Source organism: Primulina tabacum, chromosome 11, assembly GCF_025594145.1.
Source record: "Primulina tabacum isolate GXHZ01 chromosome 11, ASM2559414v2, whole genome shotgun sequence".
Lineage (NCBI taxonomy): Eukaryota > Viridiplantae > Streptophyta > Magnoliopsida > Lamiales > Gesneriaceae > Primulina > Primulina tabacum.
Window position 1 is genome coordinate 2,200,440 of NC_134560.1, and position 26,332 is coordinate 2,226,771.

The window sequence follows — 26,332 nt, forward strand, 5'->3', positions numbered from 1 at the left end:
AACAACTAATTTAATTAATAATATGTTTAATATTTATTTATGCATTAATAATATTGAAAATTTTAATATAATTATTTGAGAGATTGATGTAATTATTTTAGGAGTTGAGATAATTAATTAACTAACTTGCAAAAATAAGAATAATTAATTATAGGGTCGTCATGGTCAATTTATGGTACACAAATTAATTATGGAGTGCATTTAACAAACAATAGAGTGTCTTGTGGGTTGTTCGAAAAATCAATCACAAGTTCGATTCAACTACCAACATTTTTTAGTTGAGTTTGTCGCATATGATTTATCTGGTGAGCTTTACAACCAATAACTATGAATTGCAGATTCTCCGTCACAAAAAAATAGAGCGTTCAATACAAAATTATAGAATTAATGACTTTAAGATCATCTCGTTTTGTCAAACATTTTGTAACTTGTTTTAAATATGCTTCGTGTTTTTATAGAAACATTATTCTCCTGTTGCACGTGTTGTGTGCTTATACAGTTGAAATATTTATCTAAACATATAATTTTTGTTATTTTCAATTAATGTTTTTTCCATTTTTTTATTATGAGTGATAGGCTATCTAAAATTTTTAAAATATAAATAAAATAAGATTGAATATTTAAAAAAAATTATTCAGTAAAATAAAAAAATGTTCCATCGATCAAGTTATATACTAATGGTGTAATTCTAATTGTAAATAAAGTTTCACCAAACACAAAAATCAACGTGAGGCGGTTTCACAAGTTAATTTTGTTAAACGGAACACCACCCGACCCAATTCATGAAAATGTGATATTTTTTATATAAAAATATTAATTTTCATTTTATATGGATCAGGTTAACCCGTATCACAGAAATAGATATGTGAGACTGTATTACAAAATGCCTACTATTCTTCAGATCATTTATAACTTAGTTAATATAGGAGCCTAAACATCAATTAAATAGTAAGAATATAATTGTAATTTTAAATAGGGTTTCACAAAATCAAATAGAAGTCAGTTAATAATATAGACGTCTAAACTTTAATTAAATATAAATAGTAAGATATGGAATTCGAAATGTTATAAATTATGGGTTCTTTTTAATTAAAAATGTAAACATCGTCCGATGAAGAAAATAAGAAATAATAATTCTTTAATGTCTTCTATTTTGGTATTTATTGGTCATTGTCGAAGGAATATCTTGATTTTTGATATTATCAAGGCCAACCAAAGCTTGATCACAAATCACAATAAACTTTTCATGAAGTCGGTTCCTTTACCAGCTCCGGAATTCTTTAATCATTTATTATTTTGGCAAATATCTATTCAATATAACGAAAATTATATTATAAAATATTAATTAGAGAATCAACAAGATTAATTAAAAGCACAATAATTTGAGATTTCAGAATATTCTGTATTGGTCAGATTTCATTAACTATCAAAAGAGGCCCAAAAATATAGAATGATAACTCAGTTTCACTGGAAAAAGAAACCGAAAGAAAATGGTTACTTTCCAAAACAATCCAATTGTTTAAAGAAGCAGCTTTCGTTCAAAAGATTCCCAAGAATTCCACCCCCTTGCAATGAACCTATTATTCTCACAGCTGATCATAAAAACATAAATTTATGTTTTCTTGAAGTCATAAATTTTTTAATAGTACTTACGCCAACATTTATCATAAAAATAATCGAATCCGTCGCAGATCGTTTTCGTAAATTTTTACGTGTGTATATATATATATATATATATATAGTTGCATCAACCCCTGAGATTAGGTCTATGTGAGAAACTCCCTGTGTATTTCCCCGAAGAGGAAAACCTGCTCACATGCAAGAACGGTTGAGGCAAAAACAAAGCACGAGTCACTTGAAAATTTGATTGGGCATCAAGTCAATATCGAGCTAAATTTGTGTAAACACAACATTTATTAGTTACTATTGCCTTCATCATCATGACCCAGAGTTCTTAGAGAAATTGGTAGTTTTGAATCATAATATTCATAGTTGCTAATGCTAACACAAACTAGTTGTGGCATTTAATTCTTTGAACAATAATAGGGTTTTGCCTTGATCCGGCAGTTTTTCTAAATCCCACGAAACTGCCAAATATCAAAGCTCTTGAGAGATTTTATACAGATTCCCACGTGGATAAAAAAATGAGAATACGTTAAGAGTATGTCTTTTATGAGACGGTCTCACGAATCTTTACCTGTAAGACGTGTCAACCCTACCGATATTCACAATAAAAAATAATACTCTTAGCATAAAAAGTAATACTTTTTCGTGGATGACCCAAATAAGAGATACTGTCTCATAAAATACGACCCGTGAGACTGTCTCACACAAGTTTTTGTCATACTTTAAAATGATTTATAATGACTTATAATATACTCATATAACAACTTTGATTAATAATTTTTATAAAACGAGTACGAATACAGAGTAGTTGTTTACGTGATCGTGACAGTTTAATCACTACATATATTTATAGTTAATTAATTTTATCTTTTTAGACAGTACACGCACATATACATATATAATTTTAATTTTTGAACCCTTAAAAATACAATGTAAAACTTTTGTCTCCCTTAAATATCGAGTATGCATGGATATTAATTCTAGCGAGTTTATTACCTCCTTGTATAAATATGTGGCCTCTCTCTCTCTCTCTCTCTCTCTCTATTTCACTATTCCATTACACACCAACTTCAATATCTCAGTCCTTAAAATTTTTTTCCTATCATTTATTTCATCTCCCTTAATTTCTCGAGTTTCTTGAACTACTGGTGCTCTGATATGGAGTGAACAGCAATATTTCATGCCTGAGATTTCAAAAGTGCTGGTTTAAAGGCAAGTTTTGTCGATATATTCCTTGAAAAACAAGTGATATTGATGGTGATGAAATGTGTTGACAGAAGAGAGAGAGCACAGTCCCCCATCGGCAAAATTAAAGGGTTTTTGCTGTTTTGTGGGAATGTGCTCTTTCTTCTCCTGTCAATACTTGCACCATCAAGTAAAATCATATATATTTATGTGAATTAATTAATTATATGCAGATTAATGTTTCTGTAAGTAGGAAATATTATATATAATGATTCAAAACTTTTCATGTCTCTATGCAAGGAGTAGGAAGAGGGTAATTTACAGATTAAGAATTTGCATGCAGTGAAATTATTCCATTGTAGCAGTGAATAATTAAGTGATTATATTTGCTCCATTTAAAAAAAAAAATTTGCTCACCTGTGTGCAACACCTATATAGATTGCTTATACGCTTGATGCTCCATACATACACATGACTTAGAACTTTCCGTTGGATTTACGCCTTCGAAGGCAATATAAATTCGATAAAAATTCTAACATATATATATGTGTGTGTGTGTGTGAATTTTTTTATGATATATCTGGAGATTTTCTTTCGTCAGTCATTATTGATATTTTTAGAATTTGAAGTCAATGCATTGATTTGACTGATTCATCATAAAATTTCAAGAATAAATAATAATAATAATAATAATAATAATTATGGTTGACACTTGACAGTTTACCCCTCCTCAACCACCAAAATATTGGATCTGCCCATCTGTGCCACCATTTTAAAAATAAATTTAAAGTAATTCTTTTATATAGTATATCAATTAACTATATATATATATAATATACTATCAGTTTTAATCATTCGTGCAACCAGATAGGGTGATGAAATGCAAAGTGAAGAACTATTTCCAATTCCAAAACAGCAAATACTCACATACAGACACCAGGAAGTGAAGAAATGAAGCACTGGACTTCAGTACGTTAGCTGCAGTTTCCGCTCCATTGGATTATCACAAGTCCCTTCATAAGTACAAGCCCCATTTGCAAGTAATTTGAATTCAACGACAATTTCCGTTGAATTTGTTAAATGGTTACCTGGAAGTGACGATCATCTCCGCGATAATTGGAGAACAAATCAAACTATACATGCATATAGTTTTGATATCGTTCACGTTTTTAGACCCCAGCCAACATAACATTGGAGTTAGGTCTGGACCAAATCCACAGTTCGCTTCAGTTTTCAAAGACATGAATCTCACATATCGCAGTTGCTTGCAATTACTCAAGATAAGAATTTGGATTCAATGACACATTTCTTTCAGGTACAACTCAACAAGTTATTATCATCTTTACGTGGACAGATGATGATTATAAAAATTAAGAATAAAAAATTTGTTACCGAAGTACAATTCTTTCGTACTCATACAAGTATATACATGCCTTTGAACTCAAAATCAGTCCAGCGGAATTACCCCCTTTAGCCAGAATTTTCTGTCCAAACCAAACAAAAAGCACCTGCAATTCATTTGATGGAGAGATCAAGGGCAATAAAAAAACCAAGATTAGTACACCAATAACATGGAAAAATATTTGCTATTCTAATATGGATGGTTTCAATTCATTCACTATGTGGATATGTTTGAGAGAAAGCGGGAATATTGATATAATTAAGTATTCCATTGCAAATCTTAGAGAAGTGTGTCATTTAGTTTGCACGTGGATTGATGGATTTGAGTTGGAACGAGAGATTTTAAATTTGTAGTATGAATTTCAAATAACACGCATTTATATTGAAATTGCATAACTTGATATAGAGTGAGATTTGAAATTCATCGATCCAACTATAACTTAAAGTTTAAACTAGTTGTTTGAACTTTTGTGAAGGCGTATTATTTGTTTGGTGGTAGTTTGAGAGTGGAAACACAAAAAATATAACAAACTTAATGGAAATGTAACAGTTTAGTGACAGGACCTAATGCATTTTCCAAATTGATGCTGCGTAAGTTAACCTAATAATTCTTTAGTCATCATTTGTCCTTCGATTGCACGGTTTCCTCTAATCAAAACCAAACAATGGAAGTGGTAAGAAAGTAAAGAAATACCATTTAGTGAGAAAAGGCTTGAAAAAGCATATATTATTGGATGTCCATGAAGTCCAGAGATAATTATTGCAACAGCCAGAAAATTTGATTTATGCATCCATCTGTCTCTGTTGTAGCTTGCGAGGAAGGAGAACTAAACAATGACATTTACAATCTTCAATAAAAAACTTGTTCGCCTCCAAAATAACCTAACTAGAATTCACATTTACCTTCATCCATGCTGCAAAAGCTTTCAGAATGAAATATCAAATCAGGTTCCATTTTTCGCTGCAAGGGTAAAAGCAGAGCCACGGAGCTTTTACTGCAGAAAGAACAAAAAACCTCAGATCCCATTAATCTTAGAATAAAAGCGGCAGCTGAATAAAACTTGAAGCTTTTGCAGTCCTCACCAATAAACGATTCATAAAATGATTAATGTATCTTCTCGTGCAAAAAAGAGAGCATATCTATAATCCAAATGCATGCAAGATTAAAATAAGACGTTAAATGCATGCGAGAATTTGTTTCTTATTTATTATTTATATAATTGAAAGAAAGAAAACAAGTCTAGCATATCTATAATCCATATCCCACACATAAATGATTAATTTATCTTCTCGTGCAAAAAGGAGAGCATAAAAAAGAGACGAACAAGCTACTAAAACACCAAAATTTTATCTTTCATCGTCATTCCCTGATCATTTTACCGTGTTCTCTTATTTTTCCCCATCTTAAATACTCTTCTCGTTAATTTCCCTCCAAAGCCAGCAGGCTATAGTGTTTTTGATGTCCTGTCCAAATATTACCCAAGTTTTAGAAAACAACTGAGTTAATCACCTGGCCCATGATGGAATGTACTTTTTGGTGGGTAACTCTTCTTCTTCTTCATCTTCGTCGTCTGAACATTGATATGGAGAGATCTCATATGATTTTTCTTGCCTTTTCTGAACTATCAAGTCCTCGTTTTTGGGTGATCTGTCGACTGTGGGCAGTGCCTGGAAAATAAGTATAGCATGTAAAATAACTCCTCAAGTGTCTCATTGAATTATCACAAACCTTTCAGAAAAATCATTTCAGATTACAAAATCCAATATTTTGACAACTACATGTGATGGACTGAATGGAAAGGATCTTTAACATATAAATAAGGCTGTGATAGTTTCGTGTCTTTTAGAATACACAACAGCATAGAAAACATTCAGCATCTAAACATATATGTTATATCTTGTTGTGAAAATATCCTACCCTTTCAGCTTCAAAAGAATCACCAGAAGTAACACATTCTTCAATGACTACTTTTTTTGAAGCCATGCTGTCCCCTCTCACGACTCCACGGTTTTGCTCCTTCTTAAACTCATTGCAAGGCTTCCTGCTGTTGATTTGCTCATCCTAGATTATCAATAAATAAGTGAGGCTGAAGTAGCAGAAAGTAAAACAAAGCAGAACATCAAGTTATTCAGAAGAATCACAACTTTGGTATGCCGTTTTTCTTTGTCAGCTTTCTCAACCCGTCCTCTTTCTTCTTGTTCCCTCTGACGTACCTTTGCTTCTAACCGTATTCTTTTCTTCTCCTTTTCCTTTCTTTCTTCTTCCTCTCTCGACCTTTTCTTTGCAATGGCATCAGCATCTTTTTTCTTGCGTTCCAATTCTTTCTGTTTCTTCTCAAGTTCCATTTTTCTCAAATTTTCTACCTCCAATTTTGCACGTTCAAGCTTCAAAGCTTCCTTCCTATTATTACGCTCATTCCTTTTTTTTTCTTCTAGACGTTTTGCAGCCTCAGCAACCTCCAGGGCTTTCACCTTGATGTCTCTTTTTCCTACAATATGAGAAGTTCTAAATTGTTCATAAAAAATGAAACAGAAAAAAAAAAAAAGAACAGAAATGCACCTCAGTTTCATCCTCAAACATCGAAGCATGTTGTCCATAGTTCTAATCACCACTCAAAAATATAATATTTCAGAAGGAGCCTTTATTTCATATAGTTCCTAGATCCTCGATTATCAACTCTCAATACTAAAATTTTACCACTACACAAATCCATACACAAATATGTAAAAAAATCCAGCTGAATCCTAGCAATCTTAAAAGTTCAAAGCTTATTCAAGCTAACGATAAAGATTTAATAAAAAACATGTCGACCAGCAAAGAAAACAGTAATCAAAGAATAAGGACCATAGGACCAAATGCACTTATAGGATAATCGAACTCTTACCAAACTTTGGCGAGAAAAGCATATGAGATGAACAAGAAAATTTTGCCAAACAGAACTAAAAACAAGCATGTGGCTTATAATTCCTCAATACTAAAAAATGAATTGCAATCGATCTGAGGGTCTGGGGGTACAGTGGTAATCATTATTGTTAAATTATTTAAAAATGCTAATTCTATCATCAGAATTATCAAGCACAAAGGAAGCAAAAATAACAACCTGCACATATAGCAGCAGCTTGTGTCTGTTGTACCAGTGGTATAAATGAACAAATATTTGAAACAATGTTATTCCTCTTAGAATCCTTCAATGAAAGATTTTGCTCCTGTTTCTTCAAACTGGTTTTACTTGATAAAGTTGGTTTGCTGACCCTTCCATCAATTGATACTTTGGCCTTCTTGGTTCCATCACAACCAATTGATAAAGTCTGGTGGCTCTTTCTCTTGGATTTCCCCAAAGAGGATCTTTGATTTTCCCTCATCCCATTGTAATACCTAGACTGATTTTTTGGACTCCATCGGACATCATCATGAGTCCCACCAATGTTAGATTTTGCACTCACATCCACAGTATCTGCCCTCAAGATGTCTAGCTGTGCAAAAGTTGATACATATTGATTTAGATCGATATTTGTCAAATCCTTAAGCGGATGCGGCACATTACAATTGTGTGCCAATAATGAATCAGTGTCTTCTTCGACTTCATCTCCAATCTCATCTACCCTTTTATTGTCTTCGCTGATACAAGGGTCTTCCTCAATTGGGAAACATGTGAGTTCTGGATTTGAAATCGAACACTTCTCCGAACTTCCAGTGTATGATGACAGCCTTTCCCTTCCAACAGGAGATGCATGTTGGATTTTTGAATTCCAACCATACCGTGCTCCAGAATAAGGAAGGCCAACAGAATATGGCACCCTTTCAATACTTTCAAGAGCACCTCCCGTATCATTCACAAGACTCTTGCCAGAATCTAGTTGTTTGTTGAAATTAACATTTAAAGGTAAACTAGTCTTCAAGTCCAAGTGCTCAAGAAGACCATTTGGTAAAGACTGAAATGGATTTACTAAAGCAGATGATAAATGAGAAATAGGTGTATCCAGGCTAGCCGATCTGCACATTTCTTCTATAATGCTAGCGCGTTCTATTGCAATCCTTGAAAGGTTCAATTCAGCCAAATCAACACCATCAGCAGCAAAATCCAGGTCACCACAATCTGCTTGTGTCTCTAAATCGAACCTCTCAAACACAGGCATCGATTCAGCAACAAATTTCAGGTCTTCATTTTTTGGAGATAGAACCAAACATTGTGACTGCTGCCCATCCACCGACTGAGGAGATTTTTCTGCTTGAAGCTTTCTCTTTGTGTGGAAAAAAAATTCCGTATTTATATAATCTATATCCTTATTCTGGTCCATTTCTATATCAATACTCATCTTCCTATCTAATGAATCTGTCAAATCAGTGTTTACGTCCATTTCTATGTCCCTCAAATATCTACTTGGAGAATCTCGTTGAATGCTGCCAACATATTCCACCGAGCTTGGATAAGAGGTTAATCTATTCATTTGTAGCTCTTCAACCTTTCTTCTCTTCAACTGTGGCCTTGATCCAATGCTGACAAGTTCAAATCTACCCTCAAGTAACAAGTCCTCACCATGTTTGGCACTTCTATAATTAGTTGCTGACCTATTATCTTCAACAGGAGTATCAGCATGTTGACCCTCCCAAGTAAGGCGTGATAAAAGTTGAGATTCCTGCGCGGGAAAATGCTCTATTTTGTCAACAGAGACACACATTGGATTTGCCATTTCCGTTTGTCCACTTGAGAAACCATGGGACTCTTCACCTGAGTTATCGGCTAGTTTGGGAAAACCAGATTGTCTGCTGTCTTTGCTTCCAGTAGCATGTGAAACTTCTGGGCTCTTAGCACCGCGTTCACCACTCCAACTACCCTATCAAATGAAATGAATCATGGCGGAATGAGTCCCTAGCATGGAAGAATTAGCCGAAATCTTTGAAAATGTACAAACAGGTATCAAGCGATTATGCACCTGTATGATTAGATAATAATTTGAAGAAATATATTTCATTAAAAATAAATAGTTTTTCTGTAAATCCAAGCGAAAAATAACATTAGTTCAGTATTTGTTCCTCTTATTTATTTTTGTGCATGTTAACAATCAAGTTTTACATCTAAAGAATCTTGGCAGATGCAAACGGATGGTAATTCAGTAACCAAGGCTTTACTGCAATGATGGGTGCTACATTATGGTCTCTCCTCCTAAAGGGATGTGCATTCTTACTTTGCAATTGACCTTTAAAGCGCCAACAGTACACATTTAATAAGGGAGAAGACATAGAGCAATCATAATTCATAACAGTTATTCTAGTGTACTATGATAAGTTTGCCCACAATCAGCTGAGTATACATCCAATGTGGATGACCAATAAGTTGCTTTCGCCAAAAAATTTCCTATCAGCTTTCTTGCAGTCCAAAACAAGGAGACATAGAATTAGAGTTTAAATTTAAAACTGAGGCTCAAATTTATTTGATGAAGAATACGTGAGCCTCTTATTAAAAAGGAAAATCATACCAGAAACTCACCGAACACCTGCTAGAGAACTATAATAAAAACAAATAAATGATAAAAGAAAGGGAAACAGTCAATAAGTTATGATCTGACTAAAAAGATATCAGCCAAGTAATCTTCCACTTATAATAGGATTGTAACCCACTCAAACTGAATACATAGGCCACATGCATTAAAATTTTATAGGTACAACTTGTACTGGACAAACGAGCTCACATGAATGACATACCTCTTCAATGACCTGCTTTGCAGAGGTGTCATTCCCTTGTTCCCAACATAGTGTCGCTGGACGAAATGGTAAAGTAGGAGTGTCCACCATTTTTGACATCAAAATATCTGCCTCATCTTCAACTTCAGAATATTGGTAATTCACACCATCTATATTATCTCGAGGCCTCTGTGGTGTGGTATTTTCACTTATAAGAGAGACGTATTTTTCAGCGCAGATGTCAAGGTGCTCCTGAATATGACATCCGGAAGCGTTATTTTTTCGGACCTCTGAATCCTCTGGTGACTGCCCAACCAAAGAAGGGTTATAACCGTGGATAGGAATTTCCTTGTTAAGTAATAAATCACGATCCGACATGTTTTTTGGTGAGTTATCAGGCCTTTTCTTCCCAAAACTAGAAGATAAGGTTTTCGAGTTTTGTTCTTTAATCACACTAAACTCTAATTGCTTTATCTCCTCAGACACAAAACTATCTATGGAATCCTTTGCCACTAAAGATTCCAACTGCCTTCTATGTTTAGCAGCATTTGAACTTAAACTAACCCTTATATGTCCATCACCATTCGCACTTGAACTAACAGAGTGATTAATAAGATTGCGTGAAACAAGCTCGTTGTTCACCATAAAATCAACATTTCCTGGCTCATCAAGCATATCTTTTGTTCCACATCGAGTTGGTCTAGTTTGACAACATGAAAAATTCTGAACTTTATCATTTGCAGCAGACTTCTTTCTAGGAGAGGATCTTGACAGTGTACCCAAACAAGACGGAATTTCAGAGCAATGTACAGGCTCAGATATACTGCTACTCTCTTCGTAACTCTTGCCGCCTTCTAAAATTGATGCTCGGCTGTCCCTATCTACATTACCAACATCAAAAGTATTGTTCTTAACTGGGGATCCATCAATATGGTCCTTATCTAAATCATCCCCAAAATCCATTATGGTACCAACCATTCTCTGAGCATCATTTGAAAATCTATCTGCTTTCCATGAAACACTAGCACAACTTTGAGACCTATCAAAGCTTTTCAACGAAGAACTTTTTCCTGAATAAACCTCTCCCTTTTCTTTGCTCGGAGAACCTGCTCTATCCAATCTGATGTCCCCATCATTTTCACCAAAAGCAGCTGAAGATCCAGCTGACTGCAGTAGCCTATTACGATAATCGGCCACCTCTCGACTATACCTACACACAGAGCTCCTTTTACTAGTGCTAGCACCATAAAATGACTCATCTTTTCTATCATTTTGAGAGCGGCCAAATTCTGACGAAGTTCTGCCAGAACCTAGAATTTTGACATGACTTCTAGACCTCGTAATTCTTCCAGAGTACAAATCCATGCCATTGTCTTTTTTTTGGCAAGCTGCTTCGTCCAAATCCAAATCATCATAACACGAACTGCCAAATCCACAAAGTTGTTCCAATTCTGCGAGTTTATTTTCATTACCCGTCTGCTTGGAAGAAGAAAGAGACAATCTAATCCTGCTTGAAAGAATACCACTGATGTTTTCATGATCTAATGCACTCTCAGCTACAGCATTTGCACTGTTACGAAGCTCGAGAGCCTTTTGTCTAGGCTTAGATCTCTGAATTCTAGCCCGAGACTGATCCGGTACATTAGAAATATTCGAGAACCCTCCAGTTGTCAGAGCCTTAGGCGATGTAATACTAAAATCTAACTGAGGAGCACAATTATGGGAACAACCAGCATCTGCGTCGTCTCTGGTGGCTGAAAATGTTGGACTACCTTGATTAGCTCCTGAGATGAATGGCTTGTTGTACAAGGGGTACTGTTCAGTGGAGCACCTGACTGAGGCTAGTGTATATGGGCCAAGAAGTTTAGAGATTGGCTCTTCCTTGTTCAGTTCTGCAAGGAAGCAATAATTTTAACAATGACATGTTGCTAACAGGTCAACTAATTCAAATTTCATGTATCTTCCTCACGTTAAGAAGTCAAGAAATTTCATAATCTGTAACCAATTGACTTGTGATATCTTCCTTACCAAATTTCCAAGTTCAAATTGATTTATGGAAAACGTAAAGGCTGCAAAGGTACGGTAGAAGTTAGAACAAGTTGAAAATGGAGCAAACAATTGCAAACTCACAGAGTTCTATTGTGGTTAGATTTATTCTAGCATGAACTTTACGAATAGAACGAGAAGTACAATCACTCGAACGATAAGTACAACATATAGTATGCTATATTTTGCCCTGAAGTAGTGAGTTACTATTACTCCTCTCCTTTCGCAATGCCATTACTGAAGAAGGGAAAAACCCATCAACATCAGATATATTTGTGCTGCAAAAAAATAAGCTATTTTTGTCGTGGAGTGAATTTTATTATCCGTTTTTACGTTATATAACAAAATCTCGTGCCTTTTCAAGTCCCGGACGATTAAAGTAATCATATTAGTTAAAGAATTAAATTTCGGAAAAGGGAACCAACCAGCCAATTTTTTACAAAAATGGAGTCCAACTTATGAAGCAAATTTACAACCCCAAATCGATCGGAACCCTAGGATCGATCTTTCGGGAATACCTTTAGAGTCGGATGAGCCGGTAGGGTTCCAAAGCCAAGACGGAGGAGTGATTCCTTCAATTAGGAGTTTAGAGGCCAGATTCTGGTTATAAAACTCCGTCTGCTGCTTCACTTGTTCTATTATTCGATTCTTCCGCTCAAAGATCTGCACGAACAGCTTCTCCATTGTCGTGCCACCTTCCAACGGCACGCCGAACGATCAGAAAAACTCCGTTCACCGAACAAATAGATCTGGTTAGAACGATTATTACTCCAAATTGCTTCGGAGAAGATTTTGAAAGTGTGAGTGTGTGCGACTGTGTGTGACCGTTGAACGAACGATGGATCTCACGTATCCTCGAGCGCAGATGAGAATTTCAAACTGGATTTTAAAAGTTTTTTAGGAACTGGACAAAACCCGATTTGATCGGTAACTTACAGAAATATGATAAAAATTAAAATTCAATTAACCGGGTAAACGAGGCGGATCATCCGGCCCGTGAAATCATATTGAAATTGGGCATCATAAAACATAATTTGGGCCCATATTTGACGTGGGTTTATCATAGTGGGCCTTTTGGGCTTTGTCAAAGTACACTCATAACAGCGAGTATTATGCCACTAGGTTTATTTCCAACAAATTTACAGAAGTATTTTCAATAAATAAATAGTTATTTCTGCTATCTTATGAAAGTTGAGCACCAAATACAAATTTTTATAATCCGACTTCATTACATCAATATCATTCTACATATTTATCTTTGAAAATTACACTTTGCTTCCTATGATCATTGGACAAAACCGACAAAATTGTGACCCACTGCCGTATTTTAAATTTTATAACATGTGCTTCGATTGCTAGTATACGAAGTTCTGTTTATTTTTAAGTAAAAAATTTATTCTATTCAGAGTGATATATATTCATGGTTTTACTATAATAATGGGAGTAATTTATAACTTTTGTAGATAAAAATTAAATACTTAATATGTTTTGGGAAACTGGTGGTCCAGAAAATGTCATGGTTCGATTTGAGAATTTACAACATCCTAATTATTTTTTAAAAACAAATTTTGTCCAATGTTATTTTCCACAGGACCCTCGAATTAATAAAATGGAACTAACAACATCCTGATAATATAATAATGAGCGATTGCAAAATGAATAAATACAAAAGTCCTATCTAAAAAATGGCAGTGGTGAAAAAAAAAAGTACAAATTAAATGGCCAAAGCAGCGCAGAGAGCCAGTCCCGTGAGAACGAATGAACTCTTGTAGGCATTTGAAATCGAAGCCGATGTTTCATCAGCCGCAGGCCCTTTTGCACTTTCCGGCGCAGAAACCGTTGGCGGCGTGCGGCTGGACGGGAACATTTCTGGGGCCTCCGATGGTGTTGTCAAACTGGAAGGAACTCCTTCGGCCGGTGTAGCGGCAGTAGCAGGGACATCCGCTGGCGGAGAACTCGCCGGAGTTGCGGGCAACGGGGACGATACAGGTGTGATTATGCTTACTGGGTTGGATGGGGCGGGAGCCGAAGGAGAAATGTATTGGTACGGAGGATGAGCGGGAGAAGAAGAGGGGCTGGTTTTCGGAGCAACGACTGGAGAGGAAACTTTTGAAAGCGGAGGAGGAGGAACTGGAGACTTTGCTGGGGATGTGTGAGGGCTCTGCTGTGAGTGGTCCGGTGGAGGGACTATGGAAATCGCTGGCGATGGAGAAGGCACGCCGGCTATTTGTGCATCGCCGGAATATTGCAGATACGACACCAGAAAAGCAATGAAAAGTAGCACGCGTCCCATTTTCACCATCTTACCGAAGTCGGTGCCGGCAGCAGAGTATATGATAAATGGGAATATTAGAAAGCAATTAATGCGAATAAATTTATTATTTTTGTTGTCTGAAGATATGGCAAGTGATCTAATTGCAGTGATATATATATATACATGGAAACATTTGTAACGAAGCGTTGTCTCCGTCTCTCGGAAGGAATATGACCGTTGAATCATGGAATGTGGGGTCGCTTGATACCGCCTCCAGACGGTAATATAACCGTTGATTCTGTAAATGACGGGCTTTTCATATTTACCAATAACGCAAATGAATAAATTATTCATCTCTTTTGTAAAACTAGAAGGAAAATCTATAAAATAGAGTAATTAAAATTAGCTTGCACAATCAAATCATAATAAACAACAAGAGTGATTTTAATGTTGAAAACTTCCCTAGGGTGATGAGTAAAAACTGCGAGATCGAAGTCCGTCAAAATAATCTACGGGGTAATGAATAACGATTTTACAATCAATACACAACCAAGTTCAACCAATACACAACAAGAGAATTAGAAAGTTCTCACCCAAAAAACATGTTGTCCAGAACCTATTCCCGTCGATACAGGCTCCAAATCTGACTTCCACCATCTAGAAAGTACCTCACGGCGTTATAGACATTATATCCAAAATCGAGCTTAATCAAACGGTTAGATTTTTGCAAACGATCTTCGCAAACAAACTGCGCATATTTTATTCGAGAAACCAACAATCAATATTCATCTTCCAGAAACTGGTATAAACGATCATAAAACCAAATCTAAATCATCCACAATTTAGTATATTTCTTATGAACGTGCTGACCAAATTTCAGCTTGATCTAATTGTTCAGTAAGTCAAAAACGCTTTTGCAATTTAACTGATTTGCAGGGATGTACAAATCCGAAAATTATATATTTCTCTCTGTATTTTGTGTATAATTTTTTTACGACTTGTTGTTTTCAAATAGAGTAAAACACTTTTTTTTTCCCATATTGGCTAGATTTATTGGGTTTGAGCGATTTCCACATGAGTAAACCAACCCAACAAATCTACCTCTTTTCCGACTATGCTCTGAAGACACAACCATATAAACATAAAGAATTATGGTTAGCATATTCTCCATGTTTCCAAAATTTTATCTGGGCATTCAGCTGATAAAATGAATTCCCCCACTAACATTTATCATCTAATTTCTTCAATCTTTTCACGGCATAAGTTGCCTGAGAAATTCATATTTTATTTTGTGGATGGTCACTCTATAAATCTAAAAAAGCTGAAATCATATATCTTTCATTTTAAGTATCCACTGAGTGCTTCCTTTCAAATGATTCGTAAACCTACTTAATTTTATATAATCATGTTGTCATTATCAGTGTTTCATCCCTTCCTTGGCGAGATGGCCTCATCGGGCGTGCCAATTTTGTTTACCATATAAATCTGTGAGTGTGTCAGGCATGAAAGCGTACCAAATATGTTAAATCCGACTTCTACGATCAAGAAATGTGGATTCCGATTCAATCGTTGATATAATTATCTCAAGAAACCACTAAAAGATAGGAAATTGAATTAGAGAATTGAATGAATAATAATGAACAATAACAAATTTAATATTGTTCATCATGAATAGATTCAATATTTTTTCAACTAGAATTGAAAAAAAACTAAAGAAATATAAGCTAAAACTGAAAGAACACTAAATAAAAACTAGAAATCTTGAGATAAAATGAACTAAAATTGAAGAAAATATATTGAACATTTTTGCTCGAGTTGTTGATTGATGAATTGTGTGTTCTTTTATGACTATCTTCTGTATTTTTTTGTTCATTCGTCAAACCAGTTTAGCCCATTTTCCATGTTCATTCAACGTGGAACATGCCTCAACTTCCTTCATCAACGTCCTCAATCGTATGTCAACTTCCACCTCAATTTCTTCATCGTGCGTGAGGTCCAGCTTCTCAAACCAACTCAATCTCTAATGAGCTTAGACTTTCTACAGTGCTTTAGCATATGATGGATTTGACAGATCATGGGCTTCGACAACAAATATATTCTGACATAACTTGTGTTTAACTATTTCATTACACACATAACACGTGTGCACGACCCATTAATAATTGGTTAAGTGAAAATGACACGGAGAAACAACATTGATACGAATGATGAAGTCAAATTTGTAAATTTTATAAATAATTTCCTCACGTAACTTTATAGTATATATATATATATACAAAAAACAGATTCCAAAGCAATTTTTGAAAATTTGTAATTATACATTCATTTCATCAGGCAGATAAAAACCCAAGAAAGGTTCATTTTCCTCCCTTTTCCACTTTCTTTCTCCCGCAAACTTAATTCACAAAATATGAAAATTATTTGACTGAAAAAATGAGATTTGTTCTGCAGAGTAGAAAAATATTGAGACTCACTGCATATTAAAAAAGAATCAAACTAAAAGAAAATGCAAGGCTTCTGTCTCGGTCCGCTGCTAATAATAAATTGAGTGGGATGTCCGGATCCGCATGTGGTAGGTAGTAGGATATTATCATACGCACCACAAGGACACGTTAGCATCTATGAAGTGCATTACGGGATAGACTTGCCTTCAGTTTTATCCCCTATCAAACGCGACCTTCAAGATTAGGGTTTCTCTAGTTCGAAATTGGAGGGGAAAACAAGTCAGCTTAAGGTAAGATCCTTCGATCGCAATCTTTGTTTTTTCCTACTCTGGTCCCTTATTTTGTTTCAGGGCTTTAATTTATAATCATTAGAAACATAGCCCTGAATTTAACCCTAGTTTTAGTCAAGTCATGGATGAAAATGAAGATAGAGGCAGTGGCTATGGGGGAGATCCGAACGAGCAGTTTCACCGGAACGAAGCGATCTCCGCAGTGGCGGACGAGGGTTTTATGGGTGAGGAGGACGATGACTACGAAGATCTGTACAACGATGTTAACGTTGGCGAGAACTTCATGCAGTCTCTTCGGAAGACCGAGGATAACATAGTGCAAAAGATCGAGCAAGTTCCGGAGAACAAAGAAAAGTCGACCCCCCCACCCTCTCTTCCGCAGCGGCCGGTAGTGGAGAATGCCCGTGTGGGTTTACTAGATGAGAGGGATACTTCTAGGGTTCCTGGTGGAGTAGAAGGGTATCAGAATGTGGGATTTGGAGGAAGTATCAATGCGAGTAATGTTGGAGTTGGTAGAGGTACTGGAGCACCTCCAGGTGGTGGTGGACTAAGGCTTGAGCTAGGGCAGTCATCAAATAAAGCGGTTGATGTGGAGCAGATGGTGAATAACAGTGTCATGAATAATCAACAAATAGTTCAGCACCATCAGCCCCGTGTTGCTAACACAGAAAATATTGTGAATGTTGGAATTACAGGGAATGCCAATGGAACTGGTGGAAATATGTTTGGAGGTGATATTGGTGGTGGTGTTGGAAGTGGAGGTGGGGGGGCTGGGACTACTCTTTATGTTGGAGACCTGCATTGGTGGACGACAGATGCTGAGCTGGAGTTGGAACTGTGCAAGTATGGACCAGTGAGGGAGGTGAAGTTCTTTGATGAGAGAGCCAGTGGGAAGTCGAAAGGATATTGCCAAGTTGAGTTTTATGATCCTTCAACGGCCACTGCTTGCAAGGAAGGGATGAATGGGCATCTCTTCAATGGCCGACCTTGTGTTGTTGCATATGCCTCGCCATATACTGTCAAAAGAATGGGCGAAGCGCAGGTCAGCAGGAACCAACAGATGGGACAGACGACTGTTAATCAACCACGGAGAGGGCCTGTGGATTTACCCAACAGACCTATTGGCGTTGGTGGCAATATTGCCACTGGTGGAAATAATCAAGGTGGTAGTGGCAGTGGTAGCGTTGGTGGTGATAATAATGGCCGAGGTTTCGGTAGAGGAAATTGGGGTAGAGGCAATTCTCAAGGGGGAATGGGAAATAGGGGCCCAATGGGCCACATGAGGGGTCGGACTGGTGGAATGGGTTTTCGTGGCCTAGTGGGTAATGGTAATGGATTTGTACAGGGGATCGGTGCTACACCTCCAATGTTGCATCCTCAAGCAATGATGGGCCAAGGTTTTGATCCTGCTTTTGGAGGGCCAATGAGCCGAATGGGTGGTTATGGAGGCTTTCCCGGTGCTCCTGCGGCACCCTTTTCAGGAATGATGTCTTCATTTGGACCTGTTGGGAATGTTGGTTTGCCTGGTGTTGCTCCCCATGTTAACCCTGCATTTTTTGGGAGAGGAATGCCCATGAATGGCATGGGTATGATGCCTAATCCTGGTGTTGAGGGGCCAAATATGATGATGTGGTCAGATCCTAATGTTGGAGGATGGGCTGGTGAGGATCCTGGAGGGAGAGTTCAAGAGTCTAGCTATGGGGAAGAAGCTGCATCTGACCATCAGTATGGAGAAGGAAGTCAAGAGAGAGGGCCATGGCCAAATGCAACGAAAGAAAAAGACAGGGGATCAGAAAGGGACTGGTCTGGCTCTTCTGAGAGAAGGTACCGGGATGATAGAGCAGGTGGGTATGACAGAGATGTGCCTAGGGAGAAAGATATGGGGCGCGATCCTGATTGGTCAGAGAGGAGGCATCGTGATGACAGGGATGTTGGTAGAGACCGGGAAAGGGAGCGTGACCGTGACCGATCCCAAGACCGTGACCGTGATCGGGAGCGAGAACGTACCAGAGAAGATAGGGAGCGATATTCAGATCATCATAGGTACAGAAATCGAGAGGCTGAACAAGATGATGAATGGGACAGGGGAAGATCATCAAAGGCTCATAGCAAGTCAAAGTTAGCACATGAGGACGAGCATAGATCAAGATCAAGGGATGCTGAATATGGGAAAAGGCGTCGCCTCACCTCTGAGTGACTCAATAACTTGCTGCAGGATTTCTTGAGATGTAGTTTTAAAAATATGATTGGACCCTAAATAAATGTTGTTAACTGCGATCTCTCCAAGTATTTGCTAGCTTTTTCTATGGAATGCCCGAGACTTCAACGGACAACGGTGGTTTTTGGTGACTTCGTCAATGTTCTGAGATTCCTTTCAAGGGCCATGCTTGTCCTTGAGTCAAGTAAGTTACTCGTCAGCATTCTCTTTAAATTTACGAGTTTGAACAATTTGTAAATATTTCATCTGTTCCATTGGTCTTGTCGTGGTAGAAAGGTTGTTTGTTTGCCGCATATAAATATAGCCCCTCTATATTTACGTTTTGCACATTCATAGTTGATAGTACTTCAATGAAGAGCTCTGGTATCAAGAAGATGAATCTGCTATCATCATCCCTTTTTGCCATGACCGCTTGGTTTACTTGCCTTTTTCAATCCATAATTGAAGTTTTAGGGGTGTTTAGGAATGTGTGATTGACAAATGAAATCAGGAGTGAACAATTTTTTAAGTTGATGTTTTGTTGCCTAGAGATCCCAGTAGAGGCAGCCGTGGGTTCTGATATTGGGATTGTAGCGGTGGTTTATGAGATACTTGATGGCGATTTTATTATATTTTTGAGATTAATTCAGTTGCACGAACATGGAAGTGGTGTTGGCACCTATGTTACACTCCCTGTATGAGGAAAATAGCATTTGGATAATATAGTATGTGGACCGTGGAGGGTATTGTTGAGGATAGTTTTACTTAGTGACTTGAAAGTAAGGACCAAGACCAACCTCACCTGTGATTAGAAAGTAATCACCAACATTGACGATGGATATTTCTGTTGTCTTTAACTTTGTTGGCTCTTTATGTTACACATTTTCTTTTTGATTCTTGCCCTTCTATTGTATTATTCACCCCCTTGTAACAATGGTAAAAATAGGAAATTATTGCACCCAAGGGATCTTTATGCAGTACAATTGACTCTTCCGCTGCCTTTCTATAAGCCATATGTATGGTTGAAAAGAGAGAAATTATTCTGCTTGACGTTGTAAAGTATTCCACAATTAGTTGTTAGTACTTTCCAAGAGCTCGCACACACACACACACACACGTATACATACATATACATGTATATATTTTTCAATCCGTAGAAGCTTGACGTTGTAAAGTGTTCCACAATTAGTTAGTACATTTCAAGAGCTCGCGCACACACACACACACATGTATACATACATATACATGTATATATTTTTCAATCTGTAGAATGAGGTTTTAGTTCTTCACTCATAAATATGTGATTCCTCTGGATAGACTGAGCTTATCTGAAATCTTAACTTATTTTATATTGTGATGGTCCATTATATTTGTCAGCGATCATATTCTGATGATAAACCGCGATTCACTTGGTTAAATTAATTTAATCAATATGGAGTTTTCTCTCTGGTGATATTGGGATGGAGTTGATTGACAATCCGAGGAATTTATTATCTATATAACTTTGTTACATACATGAGTTTATGATCACATGATGCACGTGATATTGCATTTTTTCGTCTCACATATTCCTTTTGATGTTAGCTTGAAGGGTGTCTTTTTTCATCTGAAGCTTTTCTTCTGGAGTCTGGATTCTTGTCTTAGTGGATGGTGCATGAAAACTTCTAGTCAAGGGAGGATGAGATGGCATGGTGACACTTCTTAGCTGGAGTCGATTTGCATGTGGGACCTTTATTTCAGTTACTAGACTCTTTATATGTTTTTATGTTAAATATGGCTATTGAATGGACTAAAATTCTGAAGTGTGTGAGACGTACTGGAGTTTGAGAATGTTACTGTATGGATTTGCTGTATTAGATTAAAGTCACAGGATCTTGCCGTTTACGACCCCCCTTTTTGTGTTTGATTTTTCTGTAATTCTTTACCCCCCATGTTTTTTTTGGTTGGGTGTATCATGTATTCGTGTTAATTCGCTGCTATTTATTTTACCAAGATCATGTAGAATACTAACCAAGCTTCTGTAAATCCAGAATTTTGTACAGTCAAATCACATTTGTGTATATTACAAAGAATGTGATTTTTTGTTCAAAGTTGTATATATATCGCCATTGTTTGTAAATTGACGAGTCTTGGATGTCAGTTCTTTGTTTTACTTTGATGCTACTCTGTGGCTTGCATTCAGATGATAACCTGATTGAGTGATTGTATTTGGTGATCAAGAAATCATCAAGATCTTTGGGTTAACCTGATAACATAATCTGTTTGTCTTTTTGGGTTAGTATGGTTCTTATGAATAGTTTAGGATGCTTTTCTTTGAACTTTTATTTCTATGCTTGATGTTAGACTTATGTTGGCCAATTCGTGTTTATGTATGTTCTTTCTCATTTGAATAGGAAAGAAAAGATCGGTGGGTTACTAGTTTCATTTTTCGAAATAGAAACACAAAGTTCATTTTTCTAAAATAAAAACATTAAATTGTTGTGTTTTAACTTCAAAAACACAGTTCCAGACAACTGAAGATTCACCCATAAAAGTTAAATGTTACACGGGATGAGCCTTTCGATGTTGGTTTGCCAATCCGCTCTCTGTTTTATCGAAAATCCAGAAATAAGTTGTCATAGCAAGAAAAAACAAGCAACTTTTTATAGAATCTGGTTTTTGTCATTAAGCAATTTGATAGGAATTTCACGAGGAAAAGAAATATTTCATCTCGAAGAGTATCGACAAGGGAAACAATACAATGGGCCGCAGAAATTGGGTCAGCCTTATCTAGATATTAGAAGCCCAACAATTTGTGGCCCAAACGAAACTTGACGAGAGGGTGCTTCTGTAATTTCGTGAAACCGCTTCAGAGTCGTCGCGTTTATTGCCGAGCTAACGCAGCATAGATTTTTCTAGGTCTACGGTTTTGTTCAGAATCTTAATCGATATATTCTCAATAAGAGATTCGATTCCGCAATTTTTGTTTGCGAATCGAATTTTAAAACTTTTTACGATTCGGGGTGTTGAATTGCGAGAACATATTATTGGTGGTCAACGAAATAGATGATCAGCAGCATTTCATGGACTCTTCTCCAGTGCAGACCACTCCTATTGAAGAAGATGAGTGGGGTACTGTCGCCTTTTTCTTATATTTTCCATTTGGTCATCTTTGAACTGACGAATACCTTTTTTTTGAATATTTTAGGATAATTTGAACTGCTTGCTTATCAGTGTTTTTTCAGATAGTCTAGGATCTTGGTAAATTTTTTTGTATGGATATGTATTTGTATGTATAATTATATGTTTGGTGTATATTTGTATTTTTATGCATATGTACGGTGGGTACTAGTCTGTGTATGTGCCTTTGGTGATAGTATATTGGAGATTGAGTTGGATAGTTTAACATTTGAGTTCACTAATCAGGAATTTCAATTATCGTGCTTCAAGTTATATCACCTAACGAAAGCAGAGCTTTCTTTAGTCTGGTATATCGATTTTCTCTACTTCTGTTGGCTCGATAGGTATATAATACGAGCATTAGATTAGATGGAAGGTTCTGATTTGTGCTTCTATTTGTATTATGTATCTCTCTTGATTTGGAAAAAGACTGGTTGATAAAGTAAATCAGGATTATGAAACTTTTGCTCTACAATCCTGAATTGTGAAGACATAAGAAATAATATATTAAAGATTTTCTCCTCTTAAAATCTTTACCTATGTGGTACTGGCGTAAACTGGCGAATCAATGAATATGTCTGGAGATTTTGATTCATGTGCAAAAGGTTAAAAAATAGTCCTATAATCACATAGGAAAACGAAGAGATCTACTGTGTTAGTCTCGCAGCAGTATGATTTATGTAACCGATGTCCCACATCGAGTTTCTTGGTTGTTGATTATGTTCCTCTTGCACAGTTCACTTGTGGAAAGGCGCTGGAGTGGTTGTCCAATCACTTAGTGGGTTATCTTCCTGGAATCTTGGTTGTCCTCTGTGGTTTGGATTAGAAAATATTTCTAGCACACAATGTATCAAATGTTTAGAGCCACAATACATGTGATGCAGTGTCATTCGTCTTTCCAGTTGTGGGAGAGGCCAGATATTCAAAACCTGCTGAGAATAGATAGCCTCTTCCTCAGTTTTAATAAAAATAAATGTCTATTATCTGTGTTTCTGAGAAGCCGGCTCTTACTATATTTCCTATTTGTCACCCTCCAAAAGCGAGAAGATTGAAAACCTTTGACAGACTCTTTGCAAAAGCTTGTGAGTTGTGACTTTTAAAATAAATATCAGAAATAAATGAAACACTATTTGACTTATCCATTTTTCATGTAGAAAGTTGCTTGTTCTATTGTGTATTTTGTTGTATCTTTTTGTGCCGACCCTTTGTTTTTGTTCGATTTGCAAAGACACTGATGGATTCGTGATTCCAAGCTTGGGAATATTTGATAGAGTAACCGTTTCTCCAGCAGTAGAAGATTCTAAGCAGCCAGTTCAAGTAAACACTTTGTTTTGTTTTTTTCTTTTTTCAAATCTTCAGAGACTTGGAAGCTAGCTAGCTAGCTCTCAGTTCATTTAGCTGAAATGAATTTCAAATTTATCTGTCACGTTTTAGCAACCTAGGAAAGAAGAGAATATTTACCTTGGACCCCACGGAGCCCCTCCATCTCTGGCAAAACAGCAAGAGCGAAATTTCTCTGGCAACAAGCAGAAGTTTAAGCAGAAACTCAGGGAAGCGGATAAAAGATACAGTGGCACTGGGCGTGAGAATAAAGTTGATAACTTAAGGGAGCTTGTGGGCGGTACCGGAAAAATGCCCGTGATTGCATCCAAGAGTCCCAGGGATTGGCTTGACCGCCATTGTCACGAGTCCCAGTTTGAGAGGCATAACCGTCATTAGATTTCTTGCTATCCAATTTTAAGTCGCTGTTGATTTCTTGCATTTCGGGTCACAGTCTAATTTTTCTTTCAATAAGTAGATTTTTTTGTGCACATTAAGTTCTTGTCTCCTGGTGATTACATTGCAATGTTATGGTCAGACTCTTTCTTTCTCAACTTTTGAATGTGCCAATACAATCTCAATGGTCAAATTCTGCTTCTGTTTTTTGCCAACAATCTTGTATGAGTTGCTCTACCCTCAAAAACAGTCATGTTGATGAGAAAGACAACTGATTATTCACCCCTGCCCCTCCCTCAATGCAATTTTCAAGTTCCAAAACTGAAAAAAAAAATCAAAAGAAACTTTGCTGAAGGTGTCAGGTTATATTGGGACAAATAACGGGTGTTGTAAAACTTACTCAAGTGTCTCATCCCGCTGTCACACAAAATTGTAACAATCGTGTGGCCGCTTTTACAGCTCCGACACAATTCATGGCTGAAAGATCTCCCAAGAAAGAGGCCATCATTCTTCAATATGTACCTGGCGCACGAAGAATCTGGGTTATATGTTGATCTCAAAAGTTCAGAAAAGAATACTAACTACAAACAATATCTCGAAAGTTCATGAGAAATATCTAAACTAACCTAGACATTTCAACAGCGTACATATCAGAGCCCCGGTAAGCCCCAATCAAGTGCAGCCATTTTAAAATTTTATGTCAAATCTGTTGATCCCGATTCCCTCGGTGATTGTATCAAATGGGTTTTTTAACCTCCGTCCATCAGCCTCCTCTCTTGTGTACATCACTCGTCTGGTCACCTTATTGAACAGACCAGAACCAGGAGGGTCGATCAAAAAGCATTTAATAGATGATTTCTTCTCCTGTTGAATTCATGAAACGTCATGTCACTACATCTCTATGGTACCCGGCCGTCCAACAACCTTTAGAAACCGAGAAACTCCAGCAAAAGTGCCCCCTGTGCCCGCAGCTGCAACAAATGCATCCAAATGCCCACCAACCTGTTCCCAAATCTCAGGTCCAGTGCCCTCATAGTGGGCTCTAAAATTTGCTAGGTTCTCGAATTGATCTGCAAAGAAACCACCACCCTTGCTGTCAACTAAGCTCGTCAAACTATGCTTTCCCTGGACCAATACACCATTCTCAACTTGATTTATTTGTTGGCTAGTTTACCTAGAACTTTGGTGCTCCGATGCTAGTCCTTTAGCCTCAAGTGCCCTTCCCCGTGCAATATTGACATAGTGTTCTCTGTGTGATTGAAACATGCCTAACTCTTTCAACAGTGGCACCAAGTGCTTCTAGAATTTGAGACTGCAAATGATTAAGCAAAGCATAGCACGTGGAATTTTTTATTCAAAGAATCCAACTCAAAATTGATCGAAACAAATCTACTATTATGCCAAAAAAAAATCTTATTTTTTGAAATAACTAGTCTTTGAATACCAAGAATTCCTGAAAATAAGAGTTAAACGCTAGATATACCTTCTCAATAGCAGCATCATCTGGAACAACTACATGGCACTTGCATCCATAAGCTGGAGCCGCTGTTGCAAGACTAATGGCCGTGCTTCCAGCACTGCCTTCTGTAACTACTCCTCAAGGAGAGAGTTCTCCAGATTCTAGGGCCTGCGGAAACCATCCGAAGCAAAAAATACATAAAGTACAAAACAGAACTACAAGACAGAACACAATGACACACTACACTATTCTCATGATATAGAGAAAACAAAAACAAGTAGCATGTCCACAGAGAAATCTTGTAACTGATTTAAGCATCAAGGAAGATGCCATTTACGGAACAGCTTCTCCCATAGTAGAATTAAGATTTTAAAACACGCAAAAGATACATTTTTACATTTAATAAGCAAATTTTTTTTTCTCTGACGGTTAGGTGAGATACATAATGTGTTCAAAAACTGGTTTCATATCTCTTCAAAGATTTTGACTGCCACTATATCTTTCACGCTGCCACCGGGATTCAAGAACTCTGCTTTCCCGAGAATCTGCCAACCAAAATAACGATAAAATCACCCCTTAAAAATAGAAATTTTAAGAAATTTTTTGACAAAAACAAAGAAATTACCTCACATCCGGTGGCGTGAGAGAGACTGTTGATCCTAATCAGAGCAGTGTTGCCAATGGCAGCAAGAATCCCACTTCTATGCTTTCTGTAGTTCCTACACAATTGGGCCCTTCTGCTGTGGATAAGAATATACGAAAGCACGGCAATTACTGAGAGTGCAGTAGCGGCGGCGCCGGCGGTTAGTAAAAAATCAGCATGAGAACAGTCCTCAGGCGGAGCCGGGCCGGACATGAATTGGGCCCAAAAC

The 26,332-nt window shown here is 37.0% G+C and overlaps 3 protein-coding genes and 1 pseudogene across 5 annotated transcripts; 2 read left to right on the forward strand and 2 right to left on the reverse strand.

The window, feature by feature from the left end:
- Positions 1 to 4,053: 4,053 nt before the first annotated feature.
- LOC142517991 (uncharacterized) lies at positions 4,054 to 12,831 on the reverse strand. 2 transcript variants are annotated; one of them, XM_075620554.1, is made up of 9 exons: positions 12,460 to 12,831; positions 9,917 to 11,787; positions 7,314 to 9,048; positions 6,427 to 6,701; positions 6,131 to 6,274; positions 5,723 to 5,880; positions 5,116 to 5,207; positions 4,907 to 5,039; positions 4,054 to 4,319 (listed from the first exon to the last, which is right to left on the reverse strand). In XM_075620554.1, the coding sequence occupies exons 1-8, from the start codon at positions 12,623 to 12,625 to the stop codon at positions 4,996 to 4,998; spliced, it is 4,485 nt and encodes a 1,494-aa protein (XP_075476669.1). In that variant the 5' UTR covers positions 12,626 to 12,831; the 3' UTR covers positions 4,054 to 4,319; positions 4,907 to 4,995. The 2 variants fall into 2 exon arrangements, with proteins under 2 accessions (XP_075476669.1, XP_075476668.1); XM_075620553.1 differs by having other exon boundaries at positions 6,358 to 6,701.
- A 3,905-nt stretch (positions 12,832 to 16,736) lies between these two features.
- On the forward strand, positions 16,737 to 21,011 carry LOC142517934 (uncharacterized). Of its 2 annotated transcripts, none has more exons than XM_075620457.1 (2): positions 16,737 to 19,331; positions 20,711 to 21,011. In XM_075620457.1, the coding sequence occupies exon 1, from the start codon at positions 17,051 to 17,053 to the stop codon at positions 19,124 to 19,126; it is 2,076 nt and encodes a 691-aa protein (XP_075476572.1). In that variant the 5' UTR covers positions 16,737 to 17,050; the 3' UTR covers positions 19,127 to 19,331; positions 20,711 to 21,011. The 2 variants fall into 2 exon arrangements, with proteins under 2 accessions (XP_075476572.1, XP_075476573.1); XM_075620458.1 differs by having other exon boundaries at positions 20,739 to 21,011.
- A 949-nt stretch (positions 21,012 to 21,960) lies between these two features.
- Positions 21,961 to 24,203, forward strand: LOC142517935 (uncharacterized). The gene is made up of 3 exons (XM_075620459.1): positions 21,961 to 22,237; positions 23,514 to 23,602; positions 23,720 to 24,203. Exons 1-3 carry the CDS (start codon positions 22,189 to 22,191, stop codon positions 24,002 to 24,004), a joined length of 423 nt encoding a protein of 140 aa, XP_075476574.1. The 5' UTR covers positions 21,961 to 22,188; the 3' UTR covers positions 24,005 to 24,203.
- Positions 24,204 to 24,206: 3 nt separating this feature from the next.
- On the reverse strand, positions 24,207 to 26,316 carry LOC142518445 (cysteine synthase 2-like; annotated as a pseudogene).
- Between the last annotated feature and the right edge of the window lie 16 nt (positions 26,317 to 26,332).

Bases quoted from the DNA above. Each gene is read 5' to 3' on its own strand.
- LOC142517991 (XM_075620553.1), bottom strand. From the start codon at position 12,625: ATGGAGAAGCTGTTCGTGCAGATCTTTGAGCGGAAGAATCGAATAATA. The intron at 5,881-6,130 runs GTAGGATATTTT...CTTATTTTCCAG, and splicing joins ATTCTTTTGAAGCTGAAAGG to GCACTGCCCACAGTCGACAG. The intron at 5,040-5,115 runs GTAAATGTGAAT...GTCATTGTTTAG, and splicing joins CTTTTGCAGCATGGATGAAG to TTCTCCTTCCTCGCAAGCTA.
- LOC142517934 (XM_075620457.1), top strand. From the start codon at position 17,051: ATGGATGAAAATGAAGATAGAGGCAGTGGCTATGGGGGAGATCCGAAC.
- LOC142517935 (XM_075620459.1), top strand. From the start codon at position 22,189: ATGGACTCTTCTCCAGTGCAGACCACTCCTATTGAAGAAGATGAGTGG. The intron at 22,238-23,513 runs GTACTGTCGCCT...CGATTTGCAAAG, and splicing joins TATTGAAGAAGATGAGTGGG to ACACTGATGGATTCGTGATT. The intron at 23,603-23,719 runs GTAAACACTTTG...GTCACGTTTTAG, and splicing joins ATTCTAAGCAGCCAGTTCAA to CAACCTAGGAAAGAAGAGAA.